This window comes from Mauremys reevesii, linkage group 4, assembly GCF_016161935.1.
Source record: "Mauremys reevesii isolate NIE-2019 linkage group 4, ASM1616193v1, whole genome shotgun sequence".
In the NCBI taxonomy this organism is placed as follows: domain Eukaryota; kingdom Metazoa; phylum Chordata; order Testudines; family Geoemydidae; genus Mauremys; species Mauremys reevesii.
Genome location: NC_052626.1, coordinates 95932160 through 95955560, shown reverse-complemented (window position 1 = coordinate 95955560; position 23401 = coordinate 95932160). Strand labels below are relative to the sequence as shown.

Here is a 23401-nt window from a genome sequence, read left to right as displayed (position 1 = left end):
TTCTGTGGCTGGTCCAACAAGAGAGATTACCTGACCTGCCTTGTGTCTCTAATATATGGGAGTGTCAGTTCTGTGCATTTTATTTTAATTTAATTTAATTTAATTTAATTTATAACTGATGCAATATGCTTAGAAATATTTTGTCATAACTAAAAACTGTTGGGAGCAGACGAAGGTGTAATCTCCCATTACTAGATTCTAACCTAGATTTCCTCACTTAGTCTTCGTTATCTTGTGTTAATCCATAAATTCATATTGTTCATATGAATTTATGCTTTTGCTGCAGTGGTCTGTTTTGGCATCACCTTCAGGGTGGTGGTGGGGTTTGGGTTTATTTTGGGGGAGGAGGGGTTGTTAAATTTATATTAAGCAGTTGGTTCCAAGCCTCTCAAATTTATTTCTAATATCAAAATCATAAGATAAGAGTGGTTAGGCAGGAAAATAATGAATAGTTTGTCAATTTTAACTGAATATTTTCTTACAGAGCTTCCTGTGAACTTTTGTGGAATGTTTTTATGAAGCTCTGGGATTGATGAATCTTCATTGTGAAGTTGTAGTTTCCATTCCTCTCATCCTCTTTGGAATATGTACATTTTAGAAAATGAGCATCATATTAAGGAGAAAAATTTTACTTAAAATAAAAAAGAGCAAATTCCTTTTGTTTGTAGATCAGGGGTCGGCGTGCCATAGGTTGCCTACCCCTGTTGTAGATAATGCATGGCAATACCCACATTGTGCTAGACTTTCTTCTTTCTCATTTCTAGCCTGTTTTTATCACTGCTTGCACTTGTGTGTGTGTTTTCAAATAAGTTGTGTCCTTTTCTCAGAAATAATGAAAACTCTTTCTTCTATTCTTCATCTTCTCCCTTTGCTGGTTAGATGACTGTAGGAAAGGTGTCACATGGAATAGGGGTTGTGGCTGAAGTCCTTGTCAATCTCTATGTGAATGACCACAGGCCCAAGCCACAGTTTTCCTCCCCAGAACTGGTAAGGCTAAACCCACAAAGAATTAAATATCTTCATTTTATGAGTAACATTTCCAGGATCCCAACGATCCAATTTAAGATTCTAGAATTGGATCAATTCTGGTCCTTAAGCATTCTGGAATTTTTCTCCCTTTTTTTTTTCTTTTTCTTTTCTCCAAAAACTAGGTGCTTATTAGCAAAAGATATGCATGGGTATATTCTGTAAATGTCAGAGACCAGGGCTTCTGTTATATTTTATTACTTGCCTCTGCATCTTAAAATCTTGGGAGTGTCTACTAAGTGTAATTGCTAGTGCAACTAGTAAGTAAAGACAGTTGTTAATCAAAGTTGGTTTCTGAAGAAAGTTTTTATTAGTGCATGTTTGTACAGTTACATTCCAGATATGTATGTTGAATAATTCATGTTTCCTTTGAAGTAAGCAGTTCTAAACTATGATGATATTGTGTTGAATTCAGAACCAGTCATTGGACACAGCTACATCTTTCCCCACTTCCTATTCCACTTCTCCTACTTGTGCTTCTATTGTTCAGAGTTGTGAGGTATTGAAAGGCAAAGTGAGGTGGTGTTATCGTGGTGCTTAGTTATTAGCAAGTACTAATATGCAGTTGTTTCAGCTTAGCAATAGTTCATCACTGTCCGTACTCCATTAACATAGTATTTGCGACTGGCTTTTTTCACTTCTATGCTTGCATATTTTGGAAATTTTGTGTGTCGAAATAATCTGTTTTGGCAAATGAGATGGAGGGGGCAAATGTTGACTGACACTTGCACACAAACAATGCACAGCTAGAGGGGAAGCATAAGATGGAAGTGCATTGCGCCTTGGTTGTGGTTTAACACCAAAAAGTGAGGTACCACAAAACGATGGTCTCTGATGGGGATCTGGAGGTTAGGTGGTATAGTCTGCATGTTGCTTATATGTATCTTGTCAAAGCCCCAACCTCCTCCTCTCCATGCAGATTACTTCTTCTCATGTAAGACGTAGGGGACAGTTCTGCATGGGCCCATAGCTAGGTAGAATAAGGGTATCCAATAGAGGTTGCTTTTGCAGCCTCATCATACATGCCCTTTTGTGGGAAAACTGAAGCATGACCAGATTTGGTCTGCTTGGTTCCTGATGGGCCTTGCAGACACAAGGATCCATCAGTAATAAACCTTGGGGAAATAAAGAATGTCATTAACATTTTAAAAAAGATTTCAGTAGTTAATACCATATTTTAAAACCACAATTTCTAGTGTATTCCAAATATACCTTGGGAAGAAGCAATGTAAAAACGTGTACAGGCAATCTAAGGACAAAAATACCAACCTCAAAACAGTTAGGTATAAATAAATGTGTTTTCAAATACTAGCAGAGCATTTCATACTCTGGCATATGTCTGTGCTTTGCAGGTGCAAACATCTGCCTAAGCTCTAATACTTATACTCATGCAAACGTTTGCATTTGAGCCAGCACGCCGTAGTTTAACAAATGGGTGTTGGGGGTGAATATTACCTTGTACCTGTACAAGTACAAAAGTGTGTGTGTGTGTGTATGCGCACACATGCACGTGAATGCACACACACAATCTTGTGTGGAGGCTGGGTGCAGGCCCAGCTGAAACTTTGTCCCTTAAAAGTCTTAGTAAAGTGAGTATTTTCGAGTGTTGTATAAACAAAGTATCCTATTAAATGAGTACAAAGAGGAGACAGCAGAAAAGTTGACAGCAGCTACTCATATTAAGTACGTGTGTGAAAACTGCATGGGATATTTAATAAAGCAGCAATGTAGTAGATGAAGTATATGCATGTACTGTAGTTGATTGGCAACACAATACTTTACCTATGTTTTAATCTTTTACTTATCTTTAACAGGGATCTCTGCGAAAAGAATTTCCTCAGACTATAGGTGGCAGTGACATCTGTTATTTCTGCAAGAAACGGGTATATGTCATGGAGCGCCTGAGTGCAGAGGGCCACTTCTTTCATAGGGAATGCTTTAAGTGTGATGTATGTTCTACAACGCTCCGCCTAGGAATCTATGCTTTTGATGTAGAAGAAGGTAATATAGTAACTATTTATTTAAGATTTTTTTTTTAAATGTATGCATCTTAAAGCTTGAACAGAGCAGAAAAACGTAGAGGCCAGGTAGCTCAGTCAGGAGATGTGCATGACCCATTAATAAATTTTGCTCATGCTGATCTTTCACAATTTATATTCCCACTGCAATTGCAGTCCCAACCCTTTCAGTTAAGCCTAATTATGACTGACCTCATGGTAGTTCTGTTTAAATGAAGAAATGTTTGCTGGAAACTTGGTTGAGAGATCAAACACGTGTCACTTCTCTGATTGTGGGTTGACATGTCACGTCTCTGATTGTGGGTTGAAGTAAAGACAAAAAGGATTGTTTTCCTGCATTGACCTTCACTTGCCAAAGTAACACTCCAGCCTCCTAATCATTCTCCCCCGCAGTTTATAAAAACATTTTCCTTATTCAACATACAGTGTGAGAGTGAGGCAGAATTAATCGCAGTTTTGAAACAAATAAAAAAAAGTGTGGATTTTTTTCCCATCCCCAAAGAGGCTGTAGCTCGTGGGATCCACACCTGGCCTCTGTGGCTGACCCCTGTTTCTAGAAGGGATATGTTAAAGTTCGAGAATGTCCCCTTTCCTTCCCAAAATGTTCACAATAGGGTCTGAACTTCGGTGACTGTACCAGTGCATCACAGTATACAGAGACGTAGAGTAGAGCCACAAAAGAACTTTGCCACCTAAAGTGCCAGTTAGGCACCTAAATCCAACATTTAGGCACCACTGAGCCTCAAAACCCCTACTCTGCTGCCACCTTAACCCTGTAGGTACCTAAAGTTCCTGAGCATCTAAATTTCCATCATTAAAGTCTCCATGGTACCTGAGTTCCTGCTGCTTGAGTGTGTGGCAGATAGTAATGCCCCACTTACCACTTTCAAGTCTGTTGTAGGGAACTCGCCCAGGATGCGTGAGACCCAGGTTCGATACCTCTCTCTACCTGATATGGAGAAGGGATTTGAACTTGGGTCTCATCTCTCAGGAAAGTGTCCTAACTACCGGCCTCTGGGGTATTTTGGGGCCTGGCTCTTTCAATCTCTCATGTTAAAACTGTTCCACTCTAAATATTCACTGGGCCAGAGTCAGAGTGAGAAGACTCTCTAGTCCAGGGGCTACGGCACTCACATGGGCGCCAGGTTATATGGGCTGGAGGAGCCCCAGCCCCAGGAATATTCAGAGCTGTGGGCTGTGCTCCACCAATATCTGGAGCTGGATTTCTCCCCTGGCCCTGCCTGGAGCAGGCACTGGCCCCTGGCTGCCACTACCATCATCCCCAGCTCCAGAGCATCCCCGCCCACCCAGTAGCATAGTGGGGTGGAAGGGGGGAAGCAGCCGCTCCCCTTTGAGCACATTTTACAAAATCAGCACCTTTCCAGGCAGCCAGCACTGGGCTCCGGACTTGGAGTCTGGACCGGGTTTTGCGTGTGGCCGCCAGCTGGCTCTGGGCTCTGCAGGCAGCGTGGGCTGGTTGCTGGGCTCCCCCGGGGAGAGGAGGAGGAGCTCGCAGCTGCCCGCTCCCGGAACCAGGGTGGGCTCTGCCGGGAGGGGGAGGGGCGGCAGTAATTAGTAATTGGATATGTTGGCTGGCACCTTTTTTTACATGTTCACTCCCCCTGATGTTAGAACCTGGCTACACCACTGGGGAGGGGAGCTTCCTAGACCTGTGCAGCTGGGGCTTAGGTGAATTTTGTGATACTGTGCCCCTCCCCAGCTACCACCCTGCAGTCCCCACTCCTGCACCATGCTGGGCAAGGGGCAGCCCCATCCCCAGTGAGGCTATGGTGAGGGGTGGCAGCAGGGGAGGCCACACGTGATGGCAACTTCCCCTCCCCCGGTACCCACCATAGGGGAGGCGAGTGGGCTTTCTGGACCTGAGAGGGACCCTAGAGCATGTGCAGTGACTGGGGGGGCAGAAGGGGTCCCTCCCCTGGAACTTGCTGCTGCCAGGGAGGGTGGAGGGGAGTCCTCTTTGGCCCTAGCCCTGGGGCAGCTTGTCTGCACCCCAAGTTCCTTATCCCCAGCCCTGCCCCAGAGTCCTCACCTGACGGGAAAAACACGCAACTTAAATTTGGTGGTCAGTTTAGAGTATCATAGAATATCAGGGTTTGAAGGGACCTCAGGAGGTCAGCTAGTCCAACCCCCTGCTGAAAGCAGGACCAATCCCCAACTAAATCATCCCCGCCAGGGCTTTGTCAAGCCGGGCCTTAAAAACCTCTAAGGAAGGAGATTCCACCACCTCCCTAGGTAACCCATTCCAGTTCTTCACCACCCTGCTAGTGAAAAAGTTTTTCTTAATATCCAACCTAAACCTCCCCCACTGCAACTTGAGACCATTGCTCCTTGTTCTGACATCAAGTACCACTGAGAACAGTCTAGATCCATCCTCTTTGGAACCCCCTTTCAGGTAGTTGAAAGCAGCTATCAAATCCCCCCTCATTCTTCTCTTCTGCAGACTAAACAATCCCAGTTCCCTCAGCCTCTCCTCAGAAGTCATGTGCTCCAGCGCCCTAATCATTTTTGTTGCCCTCCACTGGACTTTCCAATTTTTCCACATCCTTCTTTGCAATGTGGGGCCCAAAACTGGACATAGTACTCTAGATGAGGCCTCACCAATGTTGAATAGAGGAGAATGATCATGTCTCTCGATCTGCTGGCAGTGCCCCTACTTATACAGCCCAAAATGCTGTTAGCCTTCTTGACAAAGGCCAGAGGAGGGAGTGTTAGTGCCTGTGCGGACTTCCAGGAAGCACATGGTGTGGAAGGGGATGCTGGGATGCTCTGGAGGAACCACTCCTTCAAAGCCAGTCAGGACTCTGGGGGAGCCTCCTCTCTGAGCAGACTGTCTCCAGGGCAAGAAGTTTACACCTTCCTGGGTCTGACCTCAGAGCATTCAGCATGCCCTTCCACACCATGCACTTTCCGCAGTGAGTCCGCCCAGGCGGGGTCCTGGGGCAGCCAGAGGTCCCTGCACCCCAACTCTGCAGTCAGACGTGACTCTCAGCCAGCCAGTAAAACAGAAGGTTTATTAGATGACAGGATCACAGTCTAGAACAAACCGTGTGGATACAGAAAACAGGACCCCTCAGTCAGGTCCATCTTGGGGGGTGTGGAGCCCAGACCCAAGTTCTGGGCCTCTCCCCATTTCTCCAGCCAGCTCCAAACTGACACTCCCTCATCTGGCCTTTGTGTCTCGATTCCGGACAAGGAGGCCACCTGATCTTTGTCCCCAACACCTTCAGTTGGCACCTTGCAGGGGAAACTGAGGCACCCACACAGTATTCAGAGAAAATATTAATAACATTTCCACTTCATCACAACAGGTGCAACAAAATATAATACTGTATATTGAAGTAGGCAAGTGCTGCTTCTGACTTTCCACTTGTAATTGACCCTTGTAATCTTGTGGCACTGACGTGTTGTAGCTTCATTTTATATCAGCTTACAGGGCGGGAGCAGTGTGGGGGCACCACTATTTTGGGCCCACCAAAAATTACACAAACCTGCCGCCTATGGGCACTCAGTAGGGAAGAGGGTAGACCCAGGTTTCCGTTCTCCTGCTTCAATGACTGTTTCTTTATACACAGTGGAACAGGTTCAACAGGTTAACTGGTTAGCATCTGAAATTGGGTTGTACTTCTAGGATCGCAAAGCATTTTACTGACGTTAAACGTGTGATAGAAATGTGACGTGGGGTAATGCCACCTGTGTGTGAACCAGTACACAGAAAGCAACTTGTTCAGGGTCATTCAGTGTGTCAGTAGCAAATCTGGGAATAGAACAGAAGTCCCAATTCCTCTTGCTGTCCTCTGACCACTAGACTTGCTGCTTCAGTCGTCTTACAGATACATTGGCTTGTTTTTAGTCCTTGGACCTACCGGCTAAATATAATGTAATTTCTTTTACAGGTAAATTTTACTGCAAACCTCATTTTACACACTGTAAAACAAGCAATAAGCACAGGAAGAGACGATCTACATTAAAAACGCAAGAGAAAGTATGTATTGATACGTCTAATGCAATAAATGTTGAGGCAGTTTTGTGGGGTTTGGTTTCTTTCTCTTCCCACCCCCACCAGAAAAATGGGGAAAAGTACCCTGAAATAATGCTAACCTTTTATTCTTTTGCATTTGGCATATTTATGGTTTGAGAATCAATAGCTATAAGCTAACATTGTGAAAGTGAGCTCGGACTCGATAAGGTAAGGCTGAAGTTGACATCAATCAGAAGTGGAACCTTAGTTGATGTTTGTCTCTCAGTGATCACAGAAAGTTAAAGTCACTCTTACAAATACTTGCCTGTGCTACCATCCCAATGCTGTGTGTGTCATTGTCATAGATTAAAGCAAACTGCAGAACAAATTATATTCTACAAATAAAAACAAAGGTTGTATGAAGATAAAATATTTGAGTCTTGGATTGCATGTTTGTGTATTTAGATAGGGATGGTGGGAATTTGTGGAACTACATTACATAATTCACCTGTATGTGTCAGACACAAGAATATATAGTATTGTGCCAACAGTGCGAGTAAATAGCCACTGGAACAACTTACCATCACTGGTGATTTTTAAATCAAGATTGGATGTGTTTTCTAAAAGAGATGTTCTAGCAATTATTTGGGGAAAGTTCTGTGGCCTGTGTTATACAGGAGATCAGACTAGATGATCATAGACTAGATCAGTGGCTCTTAACCTTTCCAGACTACTGTACCCCTTTCAGGAGTCTGATTTGTCTTGTGTACTCCCCACTTAAAAACTACTTGCTTACAAAATCAGACATCAAAATACGAAAGTGTCACAGCACACTGTTACTGAAACATTGCTTACTTGTTCATTTACCCTACAATTATAAAATAAATCAATTGGAATATAAATATACATTTCAGTGTGTAGTATATAGAGTAGTATAAACAAGGCATTGTATGAATTTTTAGTTTGTACTGACTTTGCTAATGCTTTTTATGTAGCCTGTTATAAAAGTAGGCAAATATCTAAGCAAGTTGATGTACCCCTGGAAGACCTCTGCATACCCCCAGGGGTTTGCGTGCCCTTGCTTGAGAACCACTGGACTAGATGATCCCTTCTTGCCATGGAATCTATTAATCCTTGTAAAGACATTTTATATCTCAGCCCTTGTGCAGTTATTTTTAATTTTCCCTTTTTAAGGTGGAAACAGAAATGTGGACGCAAGAGGAACCCAAGCACCCAGAAACTACCACAGAAAGTATTACTTCTACTGTTAGCAGTCCAGAGGACAGGCCCCCAGGTATCATGACTTCCTTCTTTAGGAAAACTCTAAGCTGGCCCCTTAGGGTGACGAGGGATCTGCTTGACATTCCAAGACGCCTGTCTAACTGGATGCATGGTTTTCTGCACGCTACCAATCTTCATTTGAGGGACAATGCATACAACTATACCTATTTGTATGAACTCTTGAGCCTTGGTGTGCCATTCCTGTGTGCGCTGCTAGAAGTACTTACTCATATGTACCGGGAAGCAGAGCTATCACTTGAAAACATGCTTGAATGGGTGAAAAAGTTCTTTAGGGTTTAAATTCTTAAGTGTCTTGCTAAGTTGTGCCTTTCAGATTTCCAAAATTAACAGCCTTGCAATATGTTTATAAACATTTCAATTTAATACGTGCTTTAAGTGAACAAAGAGCTCACTTCAAAAGACTAAGTGCAATCAAAACACACTATGAATTTAAAACGTGTACTGTACAAGAAAGGTATCATGAAGTTCAGTGTCCAGATGCATTTCCAGAACATGGGGACTAAATGAAGGATATTTTATAAACATTTCTGCAGGGGTGGGTTTCTGGCTGTGAACAACCATGTTTCTGGGTTTACATTTTATAATGCTTGTTTTAAAGACCAAGAAAGACCATGTTCTTTCAGACATTTCAGGGTGGTAGTGACAAGTGACTGGGTTTTGAAACCTGAATATGGCACATCCCTTTTCTCTTGCTTTGATCTTTTGCTCTGGGTACAAGGCTTACTACTTGCATGGAGATGTTTTGAAGAAAAAAAAAAAACTTTTTACTGTACCTAATGCACCTACTTCTAGCCATGCCTTTTTAAATTTATTACTCATGGTATCCTTTGTTAATACTAGGTATTTTCTGTAATACTAGTTTATTTAAACCTGAAATAAATTTGAAGTGCAAATCTTAGATGAGTGGACGATTAATTGAAATGGTCAGATCTAAGAAACATAGTGTAGATAGCTGCTATTTATTCCCAGAATTAAGAGTTTTTTCTCATTTGGGGGCTGATCCAAAGGGGAGTTGAATACCCACAGCTCTAGCTGAAGTCGGTTGGAGTTGTAGGTGCTGAAAATGACTTTGGATCAAGCCCTGAGTTTGCAATATATTGCACTCAGATTTCTAAAAAGCCATATTTGAGTAAAATAGAAGTACTTAGAAATGTGGTTTTTTTAAACTGATGATTTTCTGTTAGATGTTTTATTACAATGTAAGATACTAATGGGAGAAAAATCAAAATAGTTATAAAGTTGCATCATCTCTGAAGAGAGGTTTTTGTGGTGAATCTCGGTATGAGGTATCTTAACCCAAAAGCTTCTCTAGAATGTATAGCGTTACCTGATGACAATTAGTCATGAACAATTCCCCAGACTCTAACTATTGTCTAGACTCCTCTAGCTAATTATATACACATTCCCTATCTCAGTGCTTAAAGCTGTATTTGATGGAGAAACACATGGACAGATCTCCAAAAAATTAAAAGAATCTGTAGCATTTTTTTCTAATAAAAAGGTATTAATTTAAGCCACAGAAAACATGTTGCCAGCAGTTGGTAGAAAACAAACAGGAGGGGTCTTCTGCCAATCACCATAGGGGGGTTGATTTTAATATGTATATTGCAAAAGACCAAATGGAAGCTTCCATGTTTGTTTGGCAGTAAAAAGAATGTATGTTGTCTTTTTTTTTTTTTTTTTTTTTTAAACAAACAAAACTAGCCTGGTGGTTTAATAGAAACAGATTTTTCTCCAGATAATTTTATCTTTATTTTTAAAAATACAGAAAATGAAACCATGTACAATTTTCAATGAGAAGGCATTTCAGAATTTTTTCAGGGGGATGAGGAAGATATTTGCAAAGGCTTATACAAAGAACTTGTATGATTTCAAGTACAGCATGCCATTTGCAGCAACTTGCCACTAATGCTCAAACATACTCCAGTGAGAATTTGCTAGACTTTTGACAGGAGACAGTGACCGTAACAGTAATATGGTAAGCAGCTAAAGAGATGTAGAGAAATGTTTTTGTACTACTTGAGTATTTTGAATACTGGACTCCTCCTTTAGTAAAAATTTAATTAAAAAAAAAAAAGAAAGAAAGAAAAAGCCCATAATGTTGTTTACCATGTTACTCCAGCTATCCTAAAGAATGTTATGAAACACATTTTCTGATTTTATTTAACATGTTTTGATTCAGACTGTTGAACACTAAAACAGTCCAACAGAATACTTTTCCCCTAAGATTTCTCACTAATGTTTGTCACTTGTTCTGAATTTTAGCAGCCTGAGTATAATGGTAGTCTACGTGAATAACTGTAGTAAGAAGCTTAAAACGTGAATTTTATGAAAATGAACCTTATTAGTAGAAAGTGAGACACAAGTTAAGTGTAGGTTTTATATAGATTAATTTAAAAAAACACATTCAGGGCATATTCATGATTATAAAGTGTATAATCATAAAAGAATATGAAATTGTATATTTGCTGGCATTTCAAAATCATTAGTATTGCTGAAAATGTCACACTGATATCTATATAATTAATCCATGTATGTTTTATCCTTAGCCTTAAAATTCTACCAGTAAGGTTCATAACTGTTCATCTTTATAAATTAATGAAGAAAGCCATCACTCATAAATTAATAAGGCAGTTTAATTTTGGTTGATTTTTCTACTTTTCTCTTTTGCCTAGTAATCTGTGAATAACACCTATAGCCAAACTAAGGTTCCTCTTTCTTTTTTCCTTTTTTCCGACATCCTGTGTTGCTTTTAGTTCATTTCAACATTCCAGTTCTACGTCCACTCATTGACTGAAACATTTCTGTTGTAAGGTGATTGTTCTGCTTGCCAGTTTCAGAATATTGTAACTAACCCCTAATATCGTTTGACAACATTTTGGAGCAAACTGTGTGTGTCTGGTATATTAATGGATGAAAGCTTTAGCATGATTTTTTTTTAACCAACTGCACAGCGCACAATGCAAGAAAAGATAATTTCTTATGTTTCTCTAAAGAACATTTCTTTCTTTCCTCCTCTGCATGTACATCTTTTCTCATGTTTTTAAATGTTAGGGAACTCCATTGTTTCTCAAATACTAATTAAATAAAACCCTACTTCTTTCAAAGTATTATATCTGCACTAATTCAGAACCAGAGCATGAAGAATCTTACAGATGATCTTCTGTGTCTTGTTTAAGTGGGGATAGTAATTCTTACCAGTTTCATAAAGCACTTTTTAGCTATCTGGATGAAACAGTGCTATATAAATGTGAACCATTTTTCCTCAATATTCAAGGAGGAAAAAAAGTTGAAGTTTCTGATAAAACAAAAATCCACATTCAGAGCAATAAAAATTCCTATTCAAGAGGGAGGGGGAAAAGCCAGAGTTCCATAGGCAGTTTAATAAAAATGGAGGTGCTCTTTTATGTTTAAGGCAATTCGATTTCTAATAAACAATCAGAGTTCTGTAATTAGAATGTTTTATTCCAATTGTTTTCACTAATAACAGTTTTAACTATAAAAAGAACAGGAGTACTTGTGGCACCTTAAAGACTAACAAATTTATTTTAGCATGAGCTTTCGTGAGCTACAGCTCACTTCTTCGGATGCATAGAATGGAACACACAGACAGGGGATATTTATACATACAGAGAACATGACAAGGTGGAAGTACCCATACCAACAGGAAAAGTCTAATCAATTGAGATGAGCTATCATCAGCAGGAGGAAAAAAAACTTTTTGAAGTGATAATTAAGATGGCCCATAGAAGGTGTGAGGAGAACTTAACAAAGGGAAATAGATTCAACTAGTGTAATGACCCAACCATTCCCAGTCTGTTTAGGCCAGAGTTAATTGTATCTAATTTGCATATTAATTCGAGTTCAGCAGTTTCTCTTTGGAGTCTTGCATATTCTAATTGAAATCACCGGGACTTTAGTGAATTAATCTGAAACTCTTTGAACAAAATATTATGGAGTTTGTAAACATCCCCTGGTGAAGGATTCATCCTGTATGTCTTACTGTAGAATGAAGGAGGACTATAGGATCAGGTGTGCAAACTCATTATCTTGCAGACCTGTGTGTATATAGTGCTAAAATAATTGAGCATGCTGATATTGTTAAACTCTTTAAAAATATTTGTAATTCTCCTAAAATTAAAAACAACCGCCCCCAGTTCGCTGCATGGCATTGACCTATCACTTCCTGCACCACAAGTATGGATTTTTATAATTTCAGGGGGTGTGGTTTTTTTTGTTTGTTTGTTTTTTTTAAACTAAACTCTGCATGCTTCATTAAAGTAAGGTTTATGAAGGACTGGTCTCTTTTTTTCAAATCACTTGCCATTGCCATGTTTCTTTACCTTCTGTTGCAGAGTCTTCATTTCTTTAAAGAATGCCATCAAGGATTCTGTCCCTCTCCTCCTAAATCTTTGGCTTTCTTTTTGCTTCATGATCTTAATTGAGCAAATTTTTTATTAAATAGTTTTTTAAAAATTCTGTATTTAAATTGTCACATGGAAATTCTGTATTTTGCACACTGAGAGTTGTTTAGCTTTATTTATGGCATTTGCTGTAAACAAAAATAAATGTTGTTCTTTTTAAAGCTCACTGTTTTCCACTCTTCCTTTTAAAAAAAAAAAAATCTTTTCCAAAGATACTATCTTAAGAGTCTGATGTTCAAATTCCCACTAGAAATTGGCACCTGTTGTGTATCTCTCTGTATAGCTGCAACAGGACTTGGAATATTCCTGGATTGTGACATTTTAGAGCATCACACAATTAAAATGTGTTCAGATTAAAATCCATAAAGTAATTTGCTTGTGACACTTATGTAAAAAGTGCTGTTGCGTTCTAATGTGCTTTATTGAGCAGTTGTCCAAATCTAGAACATGGGGAAACATGGAATTAATGATGCTGATTGAACATACTTTGCCACTACATTTATATGCAGACTTTACTCTATACCTGGAATTTCTTAATACAAGGCATAATTTATATTTGGGGGGATGCCTGTTAGTTTATTCACAGAGTTCAGCTAAAATAGGTTATAGTCAGCCTTTTACTGAAGAACCTTTTACATATAGAAAGGGAAAGCACAATATATTTTGCTATAATATTATTCAGATTATCTACAGAACAGTTCTTGCGAACTGAATAGCAAATACCCAAGTTGATTCTACGTGTTCTGCTTCTGTTAGATGCTGTAATATTATAGCTCTTTTGTGGTCTGATCCATAGCCCACTGAATTTAATAGGAGCCTTTCCACTGATTTTCATAAGGCTTTGCATCAGGCCCATAACCATTAATGTTGCACGACAAGTTGTCACATCTACTTAAGATGAAAGGAGTTTGGTGATGGGATTTACTCTCCGTGGGAACAATAGCTCTGTGCTCAGGGATTGACAGAACTGTATACTTAGATGAAATATAGCTTCTTTCCTTTAACTTCACCTGCCTCTCCAATGGATTTTTTTTCAAATTTTTATTGTGTTACGAAGGTCACGGTGTAGTACATGCTATGTGTTCTTTTCAAAGACTATATTGCATTTTAGGGAAAGCAGGTAATGTTTGTGGATAAGCTTTATCCTTCTGTTATCTCCAGCTCTTTACAGAAAGATGTTGCTACTCCAGTTTGTAAACTCCAGAAATCTGTTGGACTCTTGGCTGCAGTTCACAGTAACCTGTTGTGTGGTAACATTGTGATTCCTCCCTCTCCCCCGCAGTTAATTGTGTTCGGTTATCTTTTTGGTTATCTTGTTTTCTCCTCTCCTTCTCCTCCTATCTCTGCAGTTCTTTAATCCTTCACCTCTTTCCTTGCTTCTCTCAGCAAAAAATATGGTTGGTAAAATAATGGAGAAATTGGCTTGCAAATAATTTTATTACAGAATATGTTAGCAATTAATACTACTGAACCTGTATGAGCTACTTGAATAGTGGAAATAAAAAACATTCTCAATGAATTGTTAGATGAAGAACTGACAAAATGAATAACAGATGTTGTTTTCAATGAATTATTCAACCATCTCTGATTAAAAAAGGCAAGACACACAATCCCCAAGGCCCAAATGCCATCAGGAATGGAAAGTTTGCCTGGCTAAGAGATGTACAAATCAAAATAGGGACCAGTGACTTTTATGTAAAAGAATGAATGTTGGGCAGCATTTTAATAGGAATGGTCAAAGCACCTCCAATAAGAATGAAATCAACCCTTCAGGCAAACTGATTTTGCTTGGGGGCTGTCTTGGTGCTTTCTGGTTTGGGATAGAAGCAATGGAATTGAAATACTTGGAGAGATCAGTGTGCTGTTTCCACCCTGGCCCCATCGTAGGATCCATTTGACAAGACACATTCATTGTTGACTCCCTGAATTATAATGTATCAATAAATAGTCTAAATCCTCTTTCGCATTAGGAGTAATGAAGTTCCTAAGTAATGTTTTGCAATTGGTGCGTGTGCTTTAGTGTGAAAAAATGAGCCAGTCAATTAGAATTGATTCTTATTAATCATGTTTATCCTGTCCCCAGGGACCAACCAACATTGGGGCCTCAGGTGCTGAATAAATACAGCATAGTAGACAGTCCCTGCCTCAAATAGTGTACAATCTAAATTTACCAGACAGATGTGGGAAAGGGATGTAACATATAAGCAGAATGATCAGTGTGAACGTCATGTTCGTTCCATGCTTCAGTCAAAATTGTTGTTAAATAAAGCTTTTATAAGATTAAATGCCCTTTGTTTATTCCTTATAATACTGCTAGAAGAAGATAAACTCATGCAGATGTTAATGTACTAACAGATGTAATTCAGGACTCCCATCCCTCGTGAGTTCTCTGTGCTCCGACCATGTGACCAGGCCACACTGTAGATGAGAAGACTGTGAATGCCTTTTTTCTTGCCTACAGTTGAGCCATTTCCAAAAGCTCCCACGCTCTCTAAATCTCCACCCATAGCACATGCCATTTTAAACACATACATACAACAATGATGCCTTTTTCTTTTCTATACTTTGTATTGACAATGGTATTTGTTTGTTTAAGAAGAAGTGGGGGGGGGGGGGTGGAAAGCAAATCTACTGCCACTCCAGTCTTGAAGCACTTGCTTAACAGAGCCCTTCCAAAAAACACGGGTTTGGAGCTGAGGCTGGTAATGCCTCCTTAAATCATTTCATTCTTTGTGTTCTTCAATATTTTTTTAAGGAACGCAAGCTATATCTAAGCTGCAGACCTAATTAGGGTTCAGTAGTTAGAGATGTAAAGCATCTCAGCCATGTCAACTCATGGTTCTTTTTTTTTTTTTTTAATTTGGTTCAAATTGTTTCAAATATAATTACTATATTAGAATCACATTGGTCTGTACTTTTGAAAAGTCAGGCTGATTATGCGTTCGTCTCATAGTTATTAGTTCAATACAGGATTACTTGCCTAAGTATCTGTTACTGAAACCATACTTTTTAATGTTGTTCTAAAAGATAGACATCCTTTACTTTCATGCTAGTACTTTAGGATTCAAAGAAGACCTTAAATTTTTTTAAGCATCTGAGAAGTAAGTTTGGTTTTTCAAACAAACAAAAGCCTCTTGAAACTGCCAGTCACCAGTTTAGTAATTCCTACATGAATTCAGATGTTTTTGATTCATAAAAGCCACTGTGAAACAACCTTTCCTCTTCCTTCTGAACTTTGGAGTACATGAGAGCAATAAAAATATGAGCAAGATAACACTGTATGAACTCCTACCTCAAGAATTAGGTCACAGGTCTGCATTGCCCCCACAATGTGCATTACAGATAGGGTTATCTTAGTTGACTTTCCTCCACTTGCTACCCATATATTCCAGTTAAAGTGATGAATTTAGAAATGCATTGATTTCATCCTTAATATTTATGAATATTTTTGAGAGCATGACATGTTTATGAAGCACTTGATTGTGTATGAAAGATAAAGTTGTAGAAGCTCAAAAGACATAATGCATTCATGCTTGGTCCAAATATACAAATCAGCAATGTAAATATTTCTCTGGGCCACTTTCCTTTTCTTCATGAACTGCAAACAGAAGAATAAGGACAAAGGCTTTGATTTCATCTTCTCAGGTGGTGGTCTCTGAACTCATTTCAAATTGCTGGGATTTCTCTTTTGAAATGTGAAATTACAAAGGAATTTGCATGTTACTATAGTGAAGTACCCTTGAACTTGCTGATTTGACATTTCTCTGCACATATTGGTTCATGTCTTCGTTTTATTATTTTACTGCTTTTAGCATATTGTAAAAATCACTGTTTGACAGGCATTAACTAATGTTTATTACTCTAATGGCTTAAAATATTGCTGCTCCATGCTGAATCTGTTGTGATTACATGCATTAATATACCAGACTAACACAAATTGCTCCAATATGTTTTATGTAACGTTTGTTATAAAATGAAAGCTGTAGTATGCTAGAGACTCCTATGTGAGAAACCTTTTGTCATAAATATACAAACCCATCTTCTTCACCTCCTGCCTTTGTTTCTAATACCTTTTCAATTAATCACTTTTACTTTAGCAGGTTGCTAAGTTTTGCTTATTTTGTTGTATTAATGTTGTCCTGGGATGCATTCAGAAATTGCCTGCTTTAAATCCTGTATTGCTTTCCTAGTCAGAATTGTCTGGTTATGTTATATGGCTGAATTTCAAAGTGTCTGTGCACCGAGTAGGTAAGGGATTTTTAAAATGTTTGTTAAAGTAACTTGCTAGAGAAGAACTTGTATATGTGTGTGCGCATACACACTAGAGTTGGACAAAAGATCCTTTTGACACAAGGTTAGCTTGTCCATTTAGAACTGGGGAGCTGTAGCTGAGGCACAAAGGACTAGATCAGGGGTTGGCAACCTTTCAGAAGTGGTGTGCCAAGTCTTCATTTATTCACTGTAATTTAAGGTTTCACATGCCGGTAATACATGTTAACGTTTTTAGAAGGTCTCTTTCTATAAGTCTATAATATATAACTAAACTATTGTATGTCAAGTAAATAAGGTTTTTAAAATGTTTAAGAAGCTTCATTTAAAATTAAATTAAAATGCAGAGCCCCTCAGACCGCTGGCCAGGACCCGGGCAGTGTGAGTGCCACTGAAAATCAGCTCACGTGCTGTCTTTGGCACGCGTGCCATAGATTGCCTACCCTGGACTAGATTGTCACAGCTTTTACTCAGTTTATCAGGTGCAAAAAGGGGACTAATGTTCCAGAATTTACTCTACTCTTCTGTGAGACCCTGTTTGGATTGCAACTCTAGCCCTATAATATGAGCTACTCATTTGCCAAACCTCACTGAGAGCTAATGGGCAGGGAGGAGGTGGGATGTGGTGTGGGAAGAGTGCTGGCTGGTTCCACCCCTCCTATTTGCCAGTCAGAGAGCTGATCAGGGTCACAGGTAAGAGTGAGCTGCTCCACAAAAAGGGTGGAGTAATTTACTTTCCTCTTTAGAGCAAGGTCTGTTTCGGTGGTGGTATGTGCCATCCCTTACTCAAGGCAGATTGTAAGGTTACAGACTTCCAAAGGGAAAATTCCTTGCCTAACGTTTTTTTGGGATAGTCTGAAACGTCCTTGTTGGGGGAGGGTGGAGAGGGAACAGAGTCAGTAGTCAGCTAATTTTAGGTATTTAGACCTAAAACAAGACCAGACAAAGAGATGAAAGGAAAAAGAATAGTGAAAATACAGCTTCTGTCTGATGCTTGCAGTTCAGTTGCTGGACGACCACAGATACAGACCAGAGTGTGAAGCCCAGTTAGCCACTCAGGGCTTCTTTGGCTTGTGAAAATGTTTGGCTAAGATACTTTTATCTTCCCGGGGCCAGTCTGTGGAAAGCAAATATTCGTTTTGCCTAGATTGGGCTGTTCAGCATCACTTGTGTCTTGCCAGGTTGATTAAGAGGTGTCAGACACGACCAAGAAGTTCTGTTGGTATCAAGCTTTTATACAGTCTTCAACCTTCCCTCTTACTCAGAGTAGTTATCAAGCTGGTAGCTGCTGGCCAGCTCCAGCATCACCTGAATTTTTGATCCTTGGTATGTAGCCTGGAGCCTTTGGTATCTGATCTCCTTCTGGTGATGGGGAAGAAAGACCAGATGTCTATGCTGCTCTTGTTAGAACTTTCACGAATCTCTGACACAGTAGAGCACACTAGCTGGTGATGCTTTGCTTGCAAGTCCTGGCAGGAGTGAACAGGAGTATGCAAAGGTGAGTACATTCGTTCATTTCAAGGATTATCTGGGGATAGTTGTGAATAATTTCTTCCCTTTTCTGATGGGGCACCAAGGGTGTCCATCTTGTCAGCCCTCCAGTTTAACATCTATGTGAGGAGCACTGGTCAGTGGTTCATCTAGTCCAGGATCCTGTCTCTGACAGTGACCAGCTACTTTCAGAGGAATGTTCAAGAAATCCTGCAGCAGGGAGTGATCCAATAGCCCTTCCCCACAGAAAGTTTCTTCCTAACCCCAGTCATGTTGGCTTATTCCCTGAGGCATGAGGGTTTCCACAACTTTTTTTTTGTTTATTTTTTATTCTTGCTGTTCTAATTCTGGATATTTTTGGTTTTGTCCATAAAAACGTCCAATTTTTTTTAAAATCCAGCTTGGTCTCCATGTGCTTGTGGCAATGAGTTAAAGAGGCTCATTGTGCATTGCACACTTAGGCTTAAATTTTCTCCTGAAGTGATGAGGGTGATTGTGAGCCTTTCTCGCCAATGTAGGATCATGGATGAAGGCTGTCATAAGTGTCTGAAGATCAAGCTTGATCAAACAAAATAGTGCTTGGAACTCATGCCTACTCTCCGCTCACCACAACTCCAATGTGGAGACCTTTAAGATGAATGAAACGAGTATCTGTTTAAAATAACTTTCTATCTTTGTGTAGGGAATTTATGAATTGAGAAGCAAGGTAGGGAATGGGCTGGCAGGGAATGGGCTGGTCCATGGTCCCATGGTAGGGAATGGGCTGGTCCATGTTTACTAACTATTTGTACAGTGTGCTGTGTCTTCATGCCTACATTCCATTTGGTAGATAGCTTTATAAATGTGGCATTAGCCTGGAATAAAACCAAGCAATATCAGAATTCCTATTTTATCATGTCCAGTATTTCAACACCTCAGCATTTAGTGTCAAATATGCACCATATCCGTTGTCACCATTACGTAACTCAGCATTTTTACCTTTACTAATGAAATACAAATAAAACAGATGTCTGAAAAAAATTCCTGGAAAGGAAGAGGAGGCTGGAGTAGGCTGTTCTCACTGTATTAGGCCAAGGTTTAGTAACAATTAGTAGAAAGGTGTGCCATGTATTGGGCCTTTTATCTCCCATGTTCAATCAGATAAGTTGCTCCTTGACCTTTGATTTGTTTTTATTAGTCATGAAGGATTAGTAAACAACTCACAAATAAATCTGACCTTTTAAAATCTGAGCTTGATCTCTCATCGACCTGATTCAGAAATTCCAAAGCCTATAAGCTCTCTTCTGCTCCCCATTGCAGAGGGGAGCAGTCTGCAGTAATTTACTACAAGAATAGGCAAAACTTCAATGGGCAGGGGAATGCTGCCTAAGTAATGTGCTGTCTTGAGGATGCAAATCAAGAGGCCAAATATGGAGTCATGACTACACCCTTTTCATGTAGTCAAAAGCTGCAGACTTAATGACTAAAGAAAACAAGTATCTGGACCGGCCATTGTCTGAAGACAAGATACTGGGCTAGATAGACCATTGGTCTCACCCAGTACGGCCATCCTTTTATTCTTAACAATTGCAAGCAGTTGCTGCTTTAAGCACTTGTGCACAGTACTGCCACATCAAGTTTCTCATATATGGACATGTGCAGATGGCTCCTAAACATGGCTGTCACCATTGTCTTAATGCACCAGATGTGTAGAGGGCCAATGAGAGCATCTGCAAATATATTTGGTCTCAGGTTCTCTGCTCCAATGCTACACCCCCATTTCTCAGCTGCAGCTTCCAACGGTCCTTTTAGTCATGGCCACAGACTGCTCTCCCTTCTTCAGTGTTGCACTCAAAATAGACTGGGGGAGGCATGTGCATGAATGTTTCATTGTGTTCTGTTGCCCTCCCTCTTTCCTTAATTCCTGTCTCCACAAGGACTTCTGCCATATGAGATAGTGCTTGCTCTAGAGGGCTGATAGGCCTTGTAAACATTCCGCATGTGGTGTTGCCAAAAAAAAAAAGTCATTTGAGGTTATGGCTACAGACTTGCAGGGTAGGAGAATCTTTTGTAAGCTTCTCGACTATCTGAAACTTGTCGTCAGCAGGAGCATAATTACTGACATAATTTCAATGAGCAGAAAAACAAATTAATTTGTGTGGGCTTTTTTGTTAATATAAGCTACTTTTAGTCTGTATACTTTTTGCAGGGCTTAAAAGGGATCAAGCCAAAAACAAGGCCTCCGGAGAAAGGAGAAGAAAGCTATGTAATAACTTCTTCTACACTGGAGTCACTGAAGTGGCACGAACTGGGATCTTAAGGCTTGTCAACACTGCAGAATTAGGTCAACTTAATTTAAGTCCACCTAAGCCACTTCAGTAATTCAGTCAGCTGTTGGCAGGGGCGGCTCCAGGCCCCAGCACGCCAAGTGCGTGCTTGGGGCGGCATGCCGCGGGGGGCGCTCTGCCGGTCGCCGGGAGGGCAGCAGGCGGCTCCGGTGGACCTCCCGCAGGCGTGCCTGTGGAGGGTCCGCTGGTCCCGCAGCTTCAGTGGAGCATCCACAGGTGTGTCTGCGGGAGGTCCACCGGAGCCGCGGGACTGGCGACCAGCAAAGCGCCCCCCGCGGCATGCCGCTGTGCTTGGGGCAGCAAAATTGCTAGAGCTGCCCCTGGCTGGTGTCCGCACTACCCTCCTGCCGGTGGAGCATGTACTTACCAGGAGCACTTGCACTGACTGAAGAGGGACATTGTGGGGTGACAGCCCCCACTGTGAGCCCCGCGCTGGCTCAGTTTCACAACCAAGCCTACCAGCAGTGACATTGACATTGAGAACATTGAAATTGAGTGGGGAGCCTGGCGAGCAACCCAGCGGGAAGCTGGGAGCCAGGGGAAAGCAGGGCTCCCAGTGTGGAGCAGGGAGCCCAGGCAATCAGCCTACCTGGGAGCCGGTAGCCTGGGGAGCAGCAGGGCTCCCAGCGGGGAGAGGGGAGCCCAAGCAGCAGCCTGCTGGGAGTGGGTAGCCAGAAGTCTGGGGGAGGGGCAGCCGGGCTTTAGCTAGAGCCCCCCCACACACACACACCTGGGGTGACAGCCTGAACTGTGATCCAGGCACAGGGTTCAGAGGAGGGAACCTACCAGCCTTTCTTGTCAATTTCACAGCTCTGGCGGGGAGCCCTGAAATTGATCAGAATGTTAGCCCGGAGCTGATGTAAGTAAGGCAGTGTCTACAGGCACGCTACATTGTCCTAACTACACTGACATAAGCCCTCTATGCCTCTTGTGGAGGTGGAGTTATTATCTTAGTGTAGTAGGGCACTTATATCAGTGGGAACAAGACTGAAGTGTAGACACTGACATAGGTCGATATAAGCTGCCTGACGTCTACCAAACCCTGCTGTGTAGATCAAGCCTTAGCGACAAATGACTGAACTTAAATTGTTGTTTGTATCCATGTTGGTCCCAGGATACTAGAGACACGAGGTGGGTGAGGTAATATCTTTTATTGAGTTGCTCTTCTGTCAGGTAGTATACTAACTACAGTTCATCCACATACATAAATAAGACTTAGAAATGGGGAAGAACTGAAATGCCTGACTGCCTAATTGTCTAAGGGTAGGACCAAAATATCAAAGCATGATCTATAAGTGAGCCCCACCTCATTCTTCATATACATTAGAGAGGTATATTAAGTCCATCCCCTGACAATACAGGATTTAGTCTAAAAAAAGTGGGGGTTAAATGATAATTATCTGACTGGTTTCAGAGTAGCAGCCGTGTTAGTCTGTATCCGCAAAAAGAACAGGAGTACTAGTGGCACCTTAGAGACTAACAAATTTATTTCAGCATGCGCTTTCGTGAGCTACAGCTCATTTCTTCAGATGCATAGAATGGAACACACAGACAGAAGATATTTATACATACAGAGAACATGAAAAGGTGGAAGTATGCATACCAACAGGAAGAGTCTAATCAATTGAGATGAGCTATCATCAGCAGGAGAAAAAAAAAACTTTTGAAGTCATAATTAAGATGACCCATAGAAGGTGTGAGGAGAACTTAACATAGGGAAATAGATTTAATTAGTGAAATGACCCAACCATTCCCAGTCTCTGTTTAAGCCTGAGTTAATTGTGTCTAATTTGCATATTAATTCAAGTTCAGCAGTCTCTCTTTGGAGTCTGTTTTTGAAGTTTTTTTTGTTGCAAAATTGCCACCTTCAAGTCTGTCACTGAGTGGTTAGAAAGGTTGAAGTGTCTGACTGTATTATCTGACTGTAAGTCAATTAAACGTATCTATTTTTGAAAGCACATGAATGTACTCTGTAGCTATGAAAGGATCCCATTTGTGTCCCTCCTTGTAACAATTATTTCTAACAGTGAAATGCACTGTCTTGCCATGTTCTTCTGTGTTCACCAGTATTGGTTACAAACCAATAGCTTTTTTCAGTAGGAGCTGCTGGGTGCTTTTGATAACTGGGCCACTGAATATGGACTCAGGAACTTCAGGCACCCAGGTCTGAACACTTTGGTCATAGTTATAAATAGATTCTGCTATTCATTTCTTTCCCCTTCTTTGGTTCTTTTCCCAAAGGAAAATCTTGTTGAAACATCATTGCTTATTTTCAAATGTTGGTTTTGAGTTTTGTGCTCAGAAAATTGATTCTGTGAAACTGATTCTGCTGGGGTTTTCTGTTCCCCAGTCGTAACTCAACAATTTAGTGACCAAACAAACAAGTGCTTATTACTGTGCTAGCACTGCAGAGCCAATGTAAGCAAGGTGTATTCTCTCTGCTTCGCTCATCATTGGCCATATTGCCAATTCATTCTAGAATCTGTTGCTGGTGGTGATGGTACAAGGTTATCCCAGACTGATTTTCAGATACAAAGATGAATTAGCACAGCCAATTGTTAGAAA

At 40.7% G+C, this 23401-nt stretch overlaps 1 protein-coding gene across 22 annotated transcripts in view; it reads left to right on the top strand.

Annotated features, from left to right (window-relative positions):
• The window catches only part of MICAL2 (microtubule associated monooxygenase, calponin and LIM domain containing 2), a 193326-nt gene that overhangs the window by 108029 nt on the left and 61896 nt on the right, over positions 1 to 23401 (top strand). For 11 of the 22 annotated variants that reach the window (XR_005597517.1, XM_039534214.1, XM_039534216.1 and 8 more), the window contains 5 exons: positions 880 to 987; positions 1442 to 1525; positions 2841 to 3027; positions 6959 to 7047; positions 8218 to 8317. Coding sequence is in view for 21 of the 22 variants with exons in the window: in XM_039534214.1 (XP_039390148.1) it covers positions 880 to 987; positions 1442 to 1525; positions 2841 to 3027; positions 6959 to 7047; positions 8218 to 8317 (568 nt within the window). In the remaining variant the exon portion in view is untranslated. Of the gene's footprint in view, positions 1 to 879; positions 988 to 1441; positions 1526 to 2840; positions 3028 to 6958; positions 7048 to 8217; positions 10009 to 11081; positions 11945 to 12680; positions 12916 to 23401 lie in introns of those variants that run through there. The other 11 variants (XM_039534217.1, XM_039534212.1, XM_039534222.1 and 8 more) reach the window with 6 other exon arrangements.